This window comes from Suricata suricatta, chromosome 11 (assembly GCF_006229205.1).
Source record: "Suricata suricatta isolate VVHF042 chromosome 11, meerkat_22Aug2017_6uvM2_HiC, whole genome shotgun sequence".
Classification (NCBI taxonomy): domain Eukaryota; kingdom Metazoa; phylum Chordata; class Mammalia; order Carnivora; family Herpestidae; genus Suricata; species Suricata suricatta.
Window position 1 is genome coordinate 37,623,031 of NC_043710.1, and position 16,170 is coordinate 37,639,200.

General features: G+C 42.5%; 1 protein-coding gene across 3 annotated transcripts in view; it reads right to left on the reverse strand.

The window, feature by feature from the left end:
* The window catches only part of NELL1 (neural EGFL like 1), an 890,650-nt gene that overhangs the window by 672,748 nt on the left and 201,732 nt on the right, over nucleotides 1–16,170 (reverse strand). For all 3 annotated transcript variants that reach the window (XM_029914487.1, XM_029914488.1, XM_029914486.1), the window contains exons 8-10: nucleotides 15,050–15,184; nucleotides 14,023–14,125; nucleotides 5,273–5,346 (exon numbers count right to left, since the gene is read on the reverse strand). In XM_029914487.1, coding sequence (XP_029770347.1) covers nucleotides 5,273–5,346; nucleotides 14,023–14,125; nucleotides 15,050–15,184 — 312 coding nt within the window. The remainder of the gene's footprint in view (nucleotides 1–5,272; nucleotides 5,347–14,022; nucleotides 14,126–15,049; nucleotides 15,185–16,170) is intronic.

Below are 16,170 nucleotides of genomic sequence, written 5' to 3' on the forward strand. Positions count from 1 at the left end.
TTTTTTCTCTCTTCTTCCTAAGAGGCTGTTTAAGTCAACTCTGAAGCAAGCTTAACAGGAGTCTCATTTAAGACCAAAAGATACTCCTCAAAATAGACGGAGGGACTGGGACGGAGCTGGGCAGCCAGAAGGGAGGGGGGTGATATAGAAGTCTCCATTTCTGAGCCACAAGCACTCCAGCGGCCCCATCGTCCACTGGTTTGGCAGGAACTCCCGTTTAATCAAGCACATCCATTCCTAATTACAAATGGAAATAAAACTCTGAACAAATATAAATTTCATTTCTAATGACTCATCATTTGGATAATTTGCTCCATGGCTTCCTCTCCTTTCTCATGATTTTCAGCCCTGATATTCCTCTTTTCTCATGATTTTCAGCCTCATGCCTCTAACATTCCTTGCAGTATCTTCTTTTCATCCTCTTTACCCTTTTTTTTTTTAATTTATCCCAAGGTATCCAGATCTCTTGCTTTTTTTCTCCCATCCTAAAACTGGCCTTACGATCTGAGAACACAGCCTGCTGCCTATGCTCCTCCCTCTCCTTCACAGCTACGTTTCATTCTCAGCACTCAATCCAGGCCATGTTGGGAGCCACCTAACTTCAAGAGTGGGCACTGGACCCAGGCCAAAATGTCTTGCAGCTGTGCCTCCATTTCTGCAACAGGGAATTGAACCAATAGACACTAATAACCTTAGGATCAGCAGCATAAGCTTTTGTGCACAGGAAAGCAAAATGCTTACTTACTGTTAATGCCTCTATGCTTATCTTTCAATACCAATGTATTTAGTATCTACTGCCTTCTTGCATAAATAGTAGTGATGGACACTGCTGAATCCCTTTTATGAATTGTGTGCCCATCCCCACTGTCTGAATACTTTGCTGCTAATGGCTCAACCTCACCACCCTCAGATAGTACCCCTTGGGCACTAGAGCCACTTTGCCATGCAGAGAGCAAAGAGAGCTACACACACATTGTACCTCTCCACCACCATAGCCCAAAGGCAGGGAATGACGGGCATGAGAAGCTCTTTACCTCAAGGGGAGATAACAGTTGGGGTCTAATTTATGCTCCAGCACCCTTCTTGGAACCAGGGTATGTGAGGCCTTCACCCCAAATCCCACCCGTGCTCAATTCCTTGCCTTTCCCTGTTCTGCATCCTCCACACCCTTACTGGTTGCTTCTGAGAGCCCTGTATTCATCAATCATTTGTTCTGAAATCCTTCATTCAGGCTCTGCTTTCAAAGGAACTCAAAGTAAGACAATAAGATAAAATTCATTTTTGCCATCAAAAAGGCAACTGTTAAAAAAATGATTATGTCTAGATGGTGAGATTCTGGGTCAATTTCCTTTTTCATCCTTGTAATTTTCCTCTATATTCAAAATTTCTTGTCTAGAGTATGTATTTGCTTTTGTAAAAAATACTTAAGATGCTATGAAGACTTTTTTTTTAATATAATCACTCACAAAAGTTCCCCCCCAAACACAAAAAGGTCTTGCCGTGGTTGATTAAATCAGACAATTCTAATCAACCTTTAACATATTTAATGAGCAAGATGATAATTCGAAATGTTTAGAGACAAACCCCTTTGCCTGATTTTGAAAACAGTGTGAACTGTGATCAAAGTGCCGCAGACCCAACACATCCATTCAGTCCAGCCACATAATTAGGCACAAAACCTTTTTTAACGTTATTGTTAAAACTATTTCTAGTAAGAAGTATCTGAAAATTAACATTTTTAAACCCTCTTGATTATAATATGTTATTTTATGACCCCTAGAACCCTGTGTTGGCGGAAAAATACAATTCTCCCATTCTTTCTCATTTAGAGTGCCAGGCTAAGTGTCACTGGTCAAATATGAACACTTTCAAGTTCTTTACTAATTGCTGTGTCTCAGCCTGAGTTTCTAACAACATAAAAACTCCCATCGTCGGGGGAAAAATTGTTGTTGGCCTCAGGAAATATTGCAGTACAGCAATAATTGGACAAAGTGAGCAAGACTACTAGAAGAGGGTATTCATCTTACCAAAAAAGTATGTTAACTTCTGAAAACACTTGGTGAAAATATTTGAAATAAGTGTTTATTTCTTATCTAATTGGTGTTGCTAAAGTTTTAAAATAATCCTAGGAAAATGAAAATGAATGGATCTCTAGGCAGCCTTTTGTCTAACGGGGATCTGCATTTAAACCAGAGAAGACCAAGAATTATTTAATTATTTGCTCCGTTCTCCCGAGGAAAGTACTTATGTAGTCCCAGTGTAGATGCCTAGGAGAGAAGTTAGCCCTTTGACATGCAACAGGAGCCAGTGGGCATTAGGGTTTAAAGCTGAAGAAAGGCTGTGTGGGAGGGACTCGAAGCCTTAGTTCTGTGCCCATCACCTTCTGCTGACAGCCTCCATCAAATGTGTCCCAAGGCCGTTCTATGGCCTGTTATAAATACCATCCACTTATCAAGAGAATCAATGAGCCACAGTCTCACCAACCTGGTATTCTCAGACAGACTAAAGAGTGATCATTCAATGCTTCTGAATCTGCCCTTCTAAAATTCAGAAATGAGAATTATTTCCAAGTAAGTCTAACGCCATCAGGAGTGGCCACAGAGAAGTTGAGACACAAATCCTTAAAGCCAGACAACACAGGTTTAAATCCCAGCCAGCTCACTTCCTACCTATATGACTCATCTTCTGTGCCTCAATTTTCTCATCTGCAAAATAGGAATAATCATAGCACCTATCTGGGGTGATTATGAATTTTATAGAAGATGATATGTTTAAAATGCTTTAAAAAGAGTGTCTAGAAAATGCTAGATGCTCAAGAAATGTTATCACCAATGACCCTTTTCCTATACACAAAGTAATCCTTTAGTAAATAACTGACACAAGAAATTAAGGACTTTTTAAAAGATGAAAATATTCACATCCACATATACACACAAATATACACCCACATACTACGTGTGCAAAGGAAATAACCTGTATGCCCCAACTTTTCTAAGCTGTAAAAATCTAACCCCAGCAAAAGCAGTGAAAGAAGAACCCAAGCAGGTAGAGAATCTACACTGAGGTATTAGCAGTGCTACGTGCTGTTCCAATAGCTGGCATTTCCATCCATGTCCATGTCATCCAGAAGTCTCCAATGTTCTCTGCCTTGATCCTCTGACAGAAGATGGAGTCACAGTTGGGACCATTGCCAGAGTCACCTACTGTTTCTACATAAAGTGTAAAGGGCATTGCCACCTTTAAGTGGCAACATATAAAACAGACATTGTGAGGGTGAGGGGTGCCTGGGGGCTCAATCAGTTAGGCATCTGACTTTGGCTCAGGTCTTGATCTCACAGTCCAGTCTGTGAGTTTGAGCCCCGCATCAGGCTCTGGGCTGACAGCTCGGGACCTGGGGCCTGCTTCAGATTCTGTCTCCCTCTCAAAAATAAATATTTTTTTTAAAGTTTAAAAAAAAAACCCAGATACTGGGATCATCAGCTGAGTGGGTAAAATTCCCTTTAATCATCCCAGATGCCTCTAAAAAAGGTTTTAGAATCCAAATTATTTTCCCTCTCCTACACGTGAAACAATCAGGCCTCCTGGGACTGGGGGAGGAGGGGTAGGTGGTTGGGCATCTGACTCTTGATTTTGGCTCAGGTCATGATTCCAGGGTCATGGGATTGAACCCCTTGTAAGGCTCCACACTAAGTATGGAGCCTGCTTGAGATTCTCTCTCCCCGCTCTCTCTGCCCCTCTCCTGCTCACCCACAGTCTCTGCAAAAAAAGGAGGAGAAGGACATCTTTCTTAGAACATATATGGTCATGTGGTATAAGAAAAGATCCATTTACTGAGAACTTACTTTGTGCCAAGCACTCTACCAAGTTCTTCACAAGCTTTATCTCATTTAATACCCCCAACATCCTATGTGGTGATGTGCCAGCCCCAGGTTAGAGACCACCCCATCGGCTCCCCATGCCCAGGTATGGCAGCTTGCCTTGCTGACCGAGAGATCACAGAGTCCTGGCTGCTTCACTGTCCCTGACTCTGTCGCAGACTAAGGCGCCTCTGTGCACAGCATTCACTGATGCAGAAAGACCACCACATCTACGTACCAAGCAGACTGTTAGGAGCAACAGAATCTCTGGCATTCCCAGGGGCAGAAAGCAGGAATGGGAAGTACAATAGGAAAGTCTGAGGGCGTTAACCCCCAGGGGCAGAGTTGAGCCCCTGAGAGACAGAAAAGGGCCTTTCTTCCACCCACCTCCAAACAAGGCCCCTATAAAGAAATAGATTCAAGATCCTTGAGAGTTTCTCCAGTTCTCTAAATGCCTCAATCTCTTTAATCTTTATAAAATAAGAGTCATTTCTTTTCCCCAGGAATGTGATGAAAAGCAAATGAAATAATGCAATTACCAGCACTTGTAATGATGGGCTATTCTGAGATGCAGCGGTTCCGCTTGGCCTCTCTGGAGATGCCCCACAGAATGAGCTGTGCTTCCTCCTTGGACTGTGGCTGCTTGGTCACATGTACCACCTTGTACTTGTGTGCCCTTTTCCTTCCGTCTCTCACTCCTACATTCCTAGGAGGGCTCCCACACTTTGTTCAAATACTACCTCTACAGAAAGGCCGTCCCAGACCACCCATACCTACCCCAAAGCTCTCTATCTTCTCAGCATGATTTGGCATTACACTGTGTATTTATTTCCTTGTCATCTGTCTCCCCCACTAGACTGCAAGTTCTATAAAAACAGGACTTTGTTGTATTTGCCACTATATACCTAGAATCTAGGACCAGGCTAGTATGTAGCTGCTAGTATGTAGATCAAGGTATGTTGGCTGAGTGATTATTGCAGATCTATGCTTCTACCCACCTTATTTCAAGAAATGGACAGATTGGGGCAGGCAAGAGATAAGCATTTTCTCACAATACATAAGACACTGTGGAATAGAGCTGGTACCATCCAGACCTAACATCACAGACTGATTTCCCCAAAATCAACTCAAAACTCTTTCCCAGGACCACCTGCCAACCTCCCTGATTCATAGTAGCTGTTGGTTCCCTTTGCCCTATCACGCCTTTCTATAGTCTTTCCCAAGGCTATCTGATCCACAGCTGACTACCACCCAGCCACACAATGACAGTAGGTAGGACTTTCCCATCCCAGACAGCAGCCCACTACTCAGAGACCCACTCAGGCCAACATCTTTCACTCCAGATCCCCATCTAAGCCAATCTATATATCTGTTAATTCTCGCCAAGGGATGGGGATCCTAGGATGGAAACTTACTCTGCATTCACGGCAGCTCTTAGTTAAAATCCGCTGGCCTTCTGCAAGGACTTTTCCTCCATAGATACATTTTGCTGTAACAAAAACAGAAAAATGGATCAGGCTATGCAACAAATTGATCTCAGAGGAGCAATCCAACTTCAATAGATTCCACAGAAGACAGACTCTCTGATTCTAAGCAACAGGAATAGGAATCTGTCTGGAATAAGTCATGGGAAGACTGAAGGGACAACTACTGAGTCCCCATCAAATGGCCATCATCATTACATTTGCCATAACTCCATCAACAGAAGGATATACAATATAATGGTTGTCATCTCACCATAAAAGACAATAGCAGTAGCTTTAATTCATAGGCTCCAGCCATAAACAGCTGGGTGAAAGGAGACTCATGCTCTGTTCATCAGAACCTCAGCCACCATGTGATCACCTTGTGATCAAGAAATGCATGTCCTCACACTCTATGTTCCTATGAAGTTCAGAACCCATTGAGAAGTACTTTACTGGTTTGGCTTGTATTTATCAATGCACTAGAGAGATGGCCTTTGTAAAGGTGAGCTTTATAGGCCCCTAGGGAGGGTATGAAATAGAGACAGGCTCTACAGTAAAGTTAAAAACATCAATAGAACTCCCACCACTCAATTTTGATTCTCCTGGGACTCAGTCCTCAACTCAATTTGCTGACCCACCTTTAAGCCAGTGCAGAATATGTTAATTTGATCTGACCCTAATGTGTCTCCACCTAGTTCCCCAGCTATATCAAACTTTCCAGGAACAGGAAAGCAAAGGCCTGATGACTCTCTCTCCTGAAGATAGGAGGATCCTTCTAGCCTAGTCTCAGGAGAGGTGTAAGTGAAAACATGCACTCTAAGACGTCTCTACTACTCACTGTTTAAAAAAAAAAAAAAAAAAAAAACACTTCACCTCTGAGTCTCCATTGCTGCATCTGTTAAAAACAAGTTAACTAACTTTGGTAGCTTCTTAGTCTACAATCTTCCAACTCTCATGGAATGTTTAAATATACACATACTTCACAACCAACTTATCTATCCCTCTTGTTAGCCACAAATAGAGGAAATCCCAGAGATTTGGTTATACTTATCATGATTCTGTAGTGGATGCTATGATATGCTACCCAGATTCTCATCAATGGCCAAAGGACTCATTCCTACAGCTGCTGGCACAATTGATGACCAACGTCTCAACTGAATAGTGATCCAAGACTTGTCCTTAGTTGAAAGGAGACACCTTATCCAAGGTCAAATGTTCTCCTGGGGCAGCCCACATACAATGAAGGTAGGACAAAGTTCTGGCCCCTGGTCCCAACTAGGAATCTCTCTGAAAGGTCATTCCAGCTCCAGAACTCCCTATAGGAATGACTGAAATGTTTTTTTTTAACTGCATTACAGTTCAATCCCCTGATATGGCCAATTCTGCTTCCTTCACTATCTCACTGCTACCCTTGAACAGATGCTTACAGAAGTTCCTAACAAAGGACATGCCAATCTCCATTACAGAGTCTGCTTCCTATGGGAACCTGACCTACAACAAGCCACACCAACCTTGAATCTGTTCTAGTCTAGGATCTCCTTTCTGTGAATAGCACCTTTATCTACCCCAGCACTCACACCCCACCACCTCGGGTCTTTCTAACCTCTCTTAATTGCAAGTATTTTGTTAACTGCAATACTTTGCTAACTGCAAATACGAGGCCATGCTTTAAAAATCATTATGGGTCACAAAATGCCCTCAGAATATAATCCAAATCCCTTAATTCAGCAAGCAAAGCCATTCGTGTAGCTCTTCCCTACTTCTCAAGTTTCACAGCTCACCAATTTCTCCACATTCACTCACCCTCCCAAACATTCAACCTCCACACATGCCCCAGCCATGCTTCTCCTTTGCTTCTACACATACTATTCTCCAGGAAGAGGCAGCCACATCCACCTCCCCCTGGCAAATACCCATCCTCTGTACCCATCAGCTTGACTTCCAGCACAAAGCTCTCCTTGACTTCCAACACTGTGAGCTGCCTTCACTTTGCACTGTGTTATTCTCTGGACCTAGCTCCAACAGAGCACTCCTCACATTTTCTCTCAGTTGCCCACTTCGTTACACACATCTCCAGCTAGCTAAAACCTCCATGATGGCCTCCATCTATTTCATTAATTTATCTCCAGCCTCAAGCTCAGTGCCTCTTTGGGCTTACTGTTAATAACAACCAATAATTTTAGAATTAATGTACCTATAATAGTGAAAAAAAGTCAACATTTCTGATTCCCAAATAAGAATTCTGCTATTCAATGCCCTTTCAAACATTAAAAGCAGATACAAAAGTTCTGCTTTTGTTCCTGAAAACAAAAAATAGAGTTTTCTCGATCAACCTCTCCTCCCTCCTTCACAAAGAAAAAGTTACACAGGACCATCTTTTATAGCTCAATTTTCTAGATCAATCAGGCGACCATGGCCCACTGGTCCTTATGATTATGTGTATTCCCCCAATATACCTGAACAGGGAGACCAGAGGTCCACCGAGTGCTTGGAATTCCTGTCCAGTAAACTCCCACACTCCCAAAGGCAGTTGCTGCTGTCTTGGCAACATGACTTAGGTCAGAGTGACAGTTCTGCTAAATGCACTGCTGTCGAATCTGCCATCTGCTTCTTGTCCCAAAATGGGAAGCAAAGAAATAGAGTTTTCTTCCTCATTTTGCCCCTTGCCCCCCCACACACACAATGGTGTGAGCACACTTGCTCTTTAAGAAAGTTGCCTGATTCCTCTCCCCTGGCAGGAGTTCTGGAATGAGTCTGTCTGGAGACAGGAATATGTCCATACACAGGGACATATCCATCCCTCAAATTCACCAGTCCCGTATAAACATTAAGTGTCCACTAAACTTTATGTCCTCACACAGCAGGGCGCTTTCAGGGCTACAAACGATATCAACATGATGCCACATGCCTCAGCCATTTGCAGCCCTGGCACTGGTCAGGATGTGTGTATGATTACAGCATCAACTGTGAAATTATCTTAGGACAGCTTTTGGGATCACCACAGGAGGTCACGAGAATATCCCTGCCTTCCAACACTCACCCCCATTTCTCTGACAGTATCCCTCCCTGTCACTGCCCTCCATACACCTGCCATCAATTCTCATTATCCAACCTCTTGATCTATAGCCAAAGTGCTTATTTTTGATGTCTGAGGAAATTCAGGCAGAAGGTGAGTCAGGCTCCAGTGCCTTTGGCTGGGGCATTTGGGACTCCATTCCAACAGCTTTTGGTATGAGTAGAAATGTAAATGGATACTGAAGTCCTTCATATCACACCAGGGACATGCAAACTAGGATATTTCACAGTGTATGACCATGAAATTGAAACCTGGCACCAACGCACACTTCTCTGTGATGTCAGAAACAAATGTACTGGGGACTGAGAGAAACAGTTATTCAATTGTATTTTTTTGCACCAGCAGATGCTGGGCCCTTCAAACCTGAACCTAATTTCTCCAGTGCAATGATTGGATGCTTTTGCCATTTGGGTGCACACTGAATAAACAATGGACAGGTGGGACTTGGCACCCCTGTCAGATATGGAATTAGGTTGCTCTGTCTTTATTTAGGTATTCGTACCCTACACACACCCCGGCTGTCCCTTGGCAATCAGTGGGTTTGAATATCAACATTAGCACTCCATACGGCACTTTAAAGGATACTGGCAGATCAGAAAGGCTGAATGCCCAAGAATCCTTCCTGTCTCAGTGAGCTCATTCGCAGACCTGGCTTCAGATACCACCTCTCTGAGCAAGATGCCCACATCACACTGGTTGTCCCCCCAGCATCTCTAACTCACACATGCCAAACAGAATGTATCACTCCCTGAACTATGCCTACCACCTGCTTTGGTTCTGTTAATCACACTATGAGTCTCCCATGGGTTCTTGTTCAAAACTGGGCAACTTCCCCCTTATAGATGCTCTGTCCCTGATTCATCGCTCTCATACAAAAGAAAAAAAAAAGTTATGGAGTACCTATGCCGTGCCCAGTCTTTTGGCCATCACTCACATTCATCTCTTCCTTTTCATCTCCCAGGCAGTGCCGGCCTATGGGCCTCATCAGCTCTACCTGGAATATGCCTGGATCCCTTGCCCAGGTACCCTGCTTCCAGCTTTCCCGATGCAGCAGCCTTTGTAAATTGCTTTGATGATGCCTTCAAATCTTGCTTTTGACTACAAAAACCAATTCAATGTCTGCTTCCTTGAGTGTGCACACACAATTCTCTTTGTTAGGTGTGTTCTCACCCATCTTGTCTACACGACAAACTCCTATTTGATAACACCTTCCTCAGCTGTTACTTGCCTGGTGAAGGTCTTATGACACACACACATTTCTGATGGAGTCAGTCACTCCCCTCTTGGTGCTACCCCTGCTTCTTGCAGTGTGCATGTTCCACAATACACTGTTATAAGAACGTGGTACCTATAGTTCCCTGGACAGCAGGTGGAGAGGGGATGAGTTAAGAGCATCAGTCAACTCTGGAGCCAGAGACCACCTCGGTTTTACTTAGGCTCCGAGTCTGAGAGACCTTGGATAAGTTATGTCTCTGTGCCTCAACTCATCTATAAAATGGGGATGACTGTGTGGACTGTGACTGTGGGTCATTAGAAGGGCTCAATACAGTGCTTGACACAGAACAAATGACCCCCATGTGCCGACTGTTGTTCCCAGAGGTAAGGACAGTATTGGGAAGGGAACCTCAGGAAGAATGACTACATGAATTCAATGGAATACGATTGCCCACCCTTGCAGCTCTGTTTCTACTTGTCACTTACAGAAACCCTGTTATCAAACAGAGTCCATCTCTATCATCCTTCCTTTCTTCCATAGGATACTTCTCCAACCCATCTACCATAAAAATAGCCTGCAGGACACCACTATTTGGAGACTGACTTGGTAGGTCAGAGTGGGGCCCCAGGAATGAGCTCCTGCACCATTTCCTAAACCAGCACATCCACAACTGAGGAATCTACAAGGCTCTCCTGAGTCTTTCCTGATGCCTCCGAAAGAGTGCATAGAACAGCATAGCATCAGGACCCAAAACCTCCACTATGAAAGCTACCTTGCTCTTGAAGAAAGCAAGAGTGTGTGAGCCTTTTGATCAAAACAGAAGGACAAAGGACGTTTTTCAACCAATGAACTGAGACCTGTACACTGAGACCCTACATCCAAACGGATGCCCCCATCAGTATGTGCTGCAGCTCCTGAGGCCATGACAACCGCATGAACGTGTAATAAGTCAGCCAACAGAACTATTTGCTTTTATGTACTCATCTGTTGTGTGAGCTATATCCACATCTTTCCTCAGAGTTTCTAGAATACTGCTCCACCCAAACTCAGAGAGTAGCTTAAGAAATTTTGTCTGAAAGGGACAACCAAAGTAAATATTCTCTATCCTTTTTCTGATATGCAGGTATTTGAAACCTCTAGAAATTCTGTTGATTAGTATTGGCACTCTGCTTAATCAATCCTCATTCTCCTCTGCTCCACCCTACCGCTCAACCCACCACAGTCATCAGCTAAAAGCCTAAAAAGGTAGAGCTTGGTTCTACTTCCTCCAGGGAATACCCCAAGCCGATTTCCAATGGCCCCTGGGTCCCCCCCAGCACTGTCCCACAAGCCATCATTCTGTGTTCTGACAGTGCCCTAGCCACATGAAGCAGAGAGGGCTCCTTTACCACTGCTCCAGGGACTGGCATGCAGGAACTGCCCAATGTGTATTTCAGCTAAAAACTATGAAGAAAGTACCTGGATGGCTCAGTTGGTTAAGCATTTGACTTAGGCCTAAGTCATGATCTCACCATTACCAAGATCAAGTCCCAGGTCAAGCTCTGTGCTGACAGTTCGAAGCCTGGAGCCTGTTTCAGATTCTGTGTCTCCCTCTACCTCTTGCTCTCTCTCTCTCTCTCCCTGCCCCTCCGCCACTCAGGGTGGGTGGGTGGGTGTGTGTGTGTGTGTGTGTGTGTGTGTGTGTGTGTGTGTGTCAATAGTAAATAAACATTGGGGCGTCTGGGTGGCTAAGTTGGTTAAGCATCCGACTTCGCTCAGGTCATGATTTCACAGTCCATGGTTCAAGCCCCACATCAGGCTCTGTGCTATCAGTTCAGAGCCTGGAGTCTGCTTCATTCTGTGTCTCCCTGGCTCTCTTCCCCTCCCCCTACTCACGCTCTATCTCTCAAAAAATGAATAAACGTTAAAAATTTTTTTAGATAATAATAAACATTAAAAAAATTTTTTTTAACTATGAAGAAATTAAAACCCTCTATGCCAGAGGTTCTTAACTCTTTCATTACCAGAGGTCCTTTGTATCATTACTGTTTTTTTTTAACTAATGCTCATGATTTTTATTACCATTGTGTTAACCTACAATCAAATTGTCAATCAGAGCTGCTGAAAAAATTGGTACTACCTAGCTCAACTGCTATGAATTCCAAACAAAAGCAAAAAAAAATACTGATGTTTTAGTTAGCCCACATGTCAACATGCTGGTAAAGTTGGGTAACATTCTATAATATCTTTCAAAATTTAAAACTCTCAAATGAATTGGAATCAAGAAAAGTGACTACCCCCCGCCCCATGCTTCTACTGAGGGAATAATGTGATATACATTACATGTATAAAAATGGCAGTGTTTGAGCCCACTGATTCTACTCTGGAGAACTGTATCTTAATATATAATACAAAAAATATGTAGAGTGGGAAATCTAGATATCCAATGATTGGAGAATGGTTAAATAAGTTGTACAAGCAACAGCCCAACACTGGAACACCATGAAGCGAATTAAAATGAAGTTTATACAGTGTCTTTAAAGCACAGGGATACACTTAAGTGATAATAGTAAGTCAAGGAAGTAGGATAAATATTATCTGCACCATAAGATCTCAATGGCACATAAAATAGGATTTAAAAAAATGAAATCCACTGAGATTTCAAGAATGACTGTTTCCAAATGGTGGTATTAGGAGATTTCTCCATCTTTACTCTGTGATTTCAAATGTTACACAATAATCACATTGCTTTCATAATTAGAAAATCAAAAGGTTAAAACACCAAACAGCCAAGGGACTCACCTACTCTCATGTCCAAACAATTTCCAAGAGACCCATGTTCACAGATCCATCCAAAAAACTCAAAATAATTGGCTAAAAGTATCTCACATGATTTAAACCAATTCACAGTAGTTTTTCAACCTCCTCCTCTATTGACTGTTATATAGAATATCAAGATTGAAAAAAAATAATCTATACCTTTCTTTCCATCATGGGATCAAAGTATCATCTCAACATCTCAGCACCTAAGCTACCTATATTGCCAGACAGGACTTCCAAGAGCACTTGAAACAAACAAGAAAGTTTCTCTTTTGAGATCAACTCCAAGTACCACCCTCCAGGGTAATAGATGTACTGGGCCAACCATAAAGAGGATGATTATTCTAAAGTCCTGCAAGAAAGCTTTGGGCTGCTGTTACCAAACCAGCTATCCCCCACCTCCACTGTCCTATTAGGAAACAGGCTGTTCTTAGCAAAAAGCTAGACCACTATGTTAGAAGACCCATGAAACGGGTATTCTTAGTAGAGAAATCACCTTGAATGTTATCCATAGGATCCTGCATTGCTAATCTAAACTCTTGTTACAGAAGACCCTATAGTTTGATGAAAAGACAATGGGCCTTTAGTCAGGCACCAGGTAGTTTCAAATTTCACCTCTGTCACTTACCAAGCTTGCAACCTTAGTAAGTTAACTTCCCTAAGCTTCCTGTAAAACAGGGATAATAATTCTCACCCAAAAAGACTGCAGTAAGGAGTCAATAAGCTAATAGAATTGAAGCATTTACATAGGAACTGGCACATACCAAGCATTCTAAATGCCAGCTCTTACTCTTGATGCTGGTCTCCAGGCTCATTTCACTATTTCATCTGAAATGAGTGACCTTTGCAAAAACTAAGAATTTTTAAATCCTATAGCTTGCAAAAATCGAGTTTGAAGAAATCTGTTTCACTATTTTAACTGAAGTTGATCCCAAAATTCCTAACAAAGGCCTTTTAGTAACAGGAAATCTTGCCAAGACCTCAGAAAGCCTGAACATAAAATCTGGCCTTAACTTCACCATTCGGATTATGAGAGACCAGGGGCACTTGTGTGGCTCAGCTGGTTAAGCATCTGACTTCAGCTGAAGTCATGATCTCAGAGTTCATGGGCTCAAGTCCTGTGTTGGCTCTATCCTGACAGCTCAGAGCCTGGAGCCTGCTGTGAAATCTGTGTCTCCCTCTCTTTCTGTCCCTCCCTCATTTATGCTCTGTCTCTCTCTCTCTCAAAAATTACTAAAATTTTTAAAAATTTTTTAAAAAAAATGAGAGAGACCAAAGTGTGTGGAGCTTTGAAGTTGTGACTTCATAGATCAACACAAGCCATTATCAGTTGTTTGACCCTGGACAAGTACTTTCAAACACCAGTTCCTTCTGCAGAGAATGGGAAGAATAATAATTAGAGTTGATATGAGGATTAAAAAAGAAAACCGCCTATGTAAAGTATCTGCACATTACAGCTGATTAAAATATAGAAGCTCCTCTTGCCATACATGTAATATCAATTTCTGGGACTTCACGTGATTGGTGTTCATCAGCTGGGGCCTGAAAATTAGGAGGGGGGAAATCCCAAAGCACAGAGGACCACTCTGACCCTCAGTCAGTACTTACGTCGGCAGACCTTACAACACTGGCCAGCAATGTGCACGGGGAGGGAGTCGGGGGAGCAATTGAGAGGGGGACAGGACATCCTTCGACACTCGACAGCACCACTCTGAGGAAGGAAGGACAGGGAAAGCAATCTCAGAAGTGCCCTTTCAAAGTTCCCTTTGCAGAAGCTCATATCTCATCCCAGAAACCTCACAGGGAAAGAGAGGCAGTGTGAGGAATTCCGAGTCTACACCAGGATCACAGATGAAGTATTTTCTCCAGCCCATATGAATCTGCACCACCTCAATCACTTTTCTGATATACATCACTGGCTTCGTTCCACCTGCCCATGTGGGCTAAGCAGATTAGGCAGAAAACAAAAGCCTTTTTTTTTTTTTTTACAAGAACATAAATAACACCTTTTGCAGACCCTGGCAATCATTGTTGAGGCTTTCACAATCCTTTATGTATTTTCCCCAAACAATGGCATTCTTCAGATATTTATCAAATTATTTCAACCGCACAGTGTTTACATACTAATTTGGGGGGTACCCATGAATTCTCTGAAACAGATGTAGTATACATGATGGATACCCTGAAAGCCAGGGCAGTCTCGCAAGTCTCTGAAACAGATGAAGGACACCTTGTAAAATATAATGAAAACATCTAGAAACTAATAATACCCTCCTCTTAAAATTTTTTCTAGCACAGAAAAGTTGTGAATGAGGCAAAGGCTAGGTTGCTTGAAAAATCAGAGTCCCTCCCTCCCTCTGATACTCTAATCTTCAAACTCAACCCAGTAAGTGTGTTAATAACAACGTAAGATGATGTTAGACTGTGCTGTCAAATTGAAGCACACTTTATGTATTTATATAGGACATGACACTTTTCCAGGTTCCCTTCATGATTGTTCGGACTGCTAAGTAGAAGCTTAGAAAAAAGATTATACATACTTCTTAGAGTCAGCATTGTATATTACGAGACCATCTTACACAATCACTAGCGAAAATGCTCCCTTAAAACAGTACTTATTTACCAACAGGCTTACTTTGCATGTGCAGTTCCTGCAGTGATCGCCATCAACCCAGGAGTCTTGGTCTCTATAGAGAAGTCCACTCACTTGACAAGTCTTCTCACAATGGCAGTTTTCCAAATGACTCAGTCTCGTCTCTGCGTAATTTAACTGCAAAGAAGAGTTACTTGGTGTAATTTCTTTAATACAGTTGCATTGTCCTAAAAAGCTACTAGCGAAAAGAAAAAAAAAACAACCCAAGTAGGAGAAAGAAAAAATGCTCAGAACAGCTGACTTCCTCTTAGCCAAATCTTTTTTTTTTTTTAAACATGAGGTGGAATCATTCTAAATTGAAGACATATTGGTTCCTATGGTCTGACGAACACCAAATGAGACATTAAACTGTATCTCAGGACTTCACGGGTGTACATAAATATGTGTGCTTTCAACTCAAGCCCACACAGAAACACTCATAATGAATGTGTTCTCAAGGACTCGTCATAATGTTTACAGGAGATCTAATCAGGAGCTTCGATGCACTTACATGTGTCTCCCATCAGTTTCTCCATGTTCACACACTAGAGTGTCACAGTTTTTAGGCTGGGAAACCACTGTTTCCTCTCTTATGAAAAATTACTGGGAGTTGGGGCCAGGGCAAGGGAAACTCATACAAGGATCCAGTTTTCTCCCTAGCACAGGATCCTCCAGAATGAAACCTACGGAATCTACTTTGGTGTTTTAAGGTAAAGATAGGCAACCAAGCCTTCAGGTGAGATTGGGATTCAGTAGCAAAAACTTTTTTTCACTTTCCTAGGTCACCCAGTGATTACCAGCAATCACAGAATCTTAGATCTCTGATCTGAAAAGCTTTCAAGCTTGAACGTCATGATAAGTAATTACCTTGCAGTGACTCACCAGTCCGTCTATGTGCATCTACAGTGGCAAGACGTGATCTTTCAAAACCCTTTTTTGAATTAGCTCTGGATGCCTTAAATATCCTTTCTCAGTGTGAGCTGCAAAATCTCTCCTCACTTTTTCTATTTGACCTAGTTTTGCTTTGTAACTTGTCCTATACAATCTACTCTCTTCAAACATTTGAGGTTACCTTGTCTTCACACCTGCTCTGGACCACCACCAGGTTCACTGAAGAGCTCATT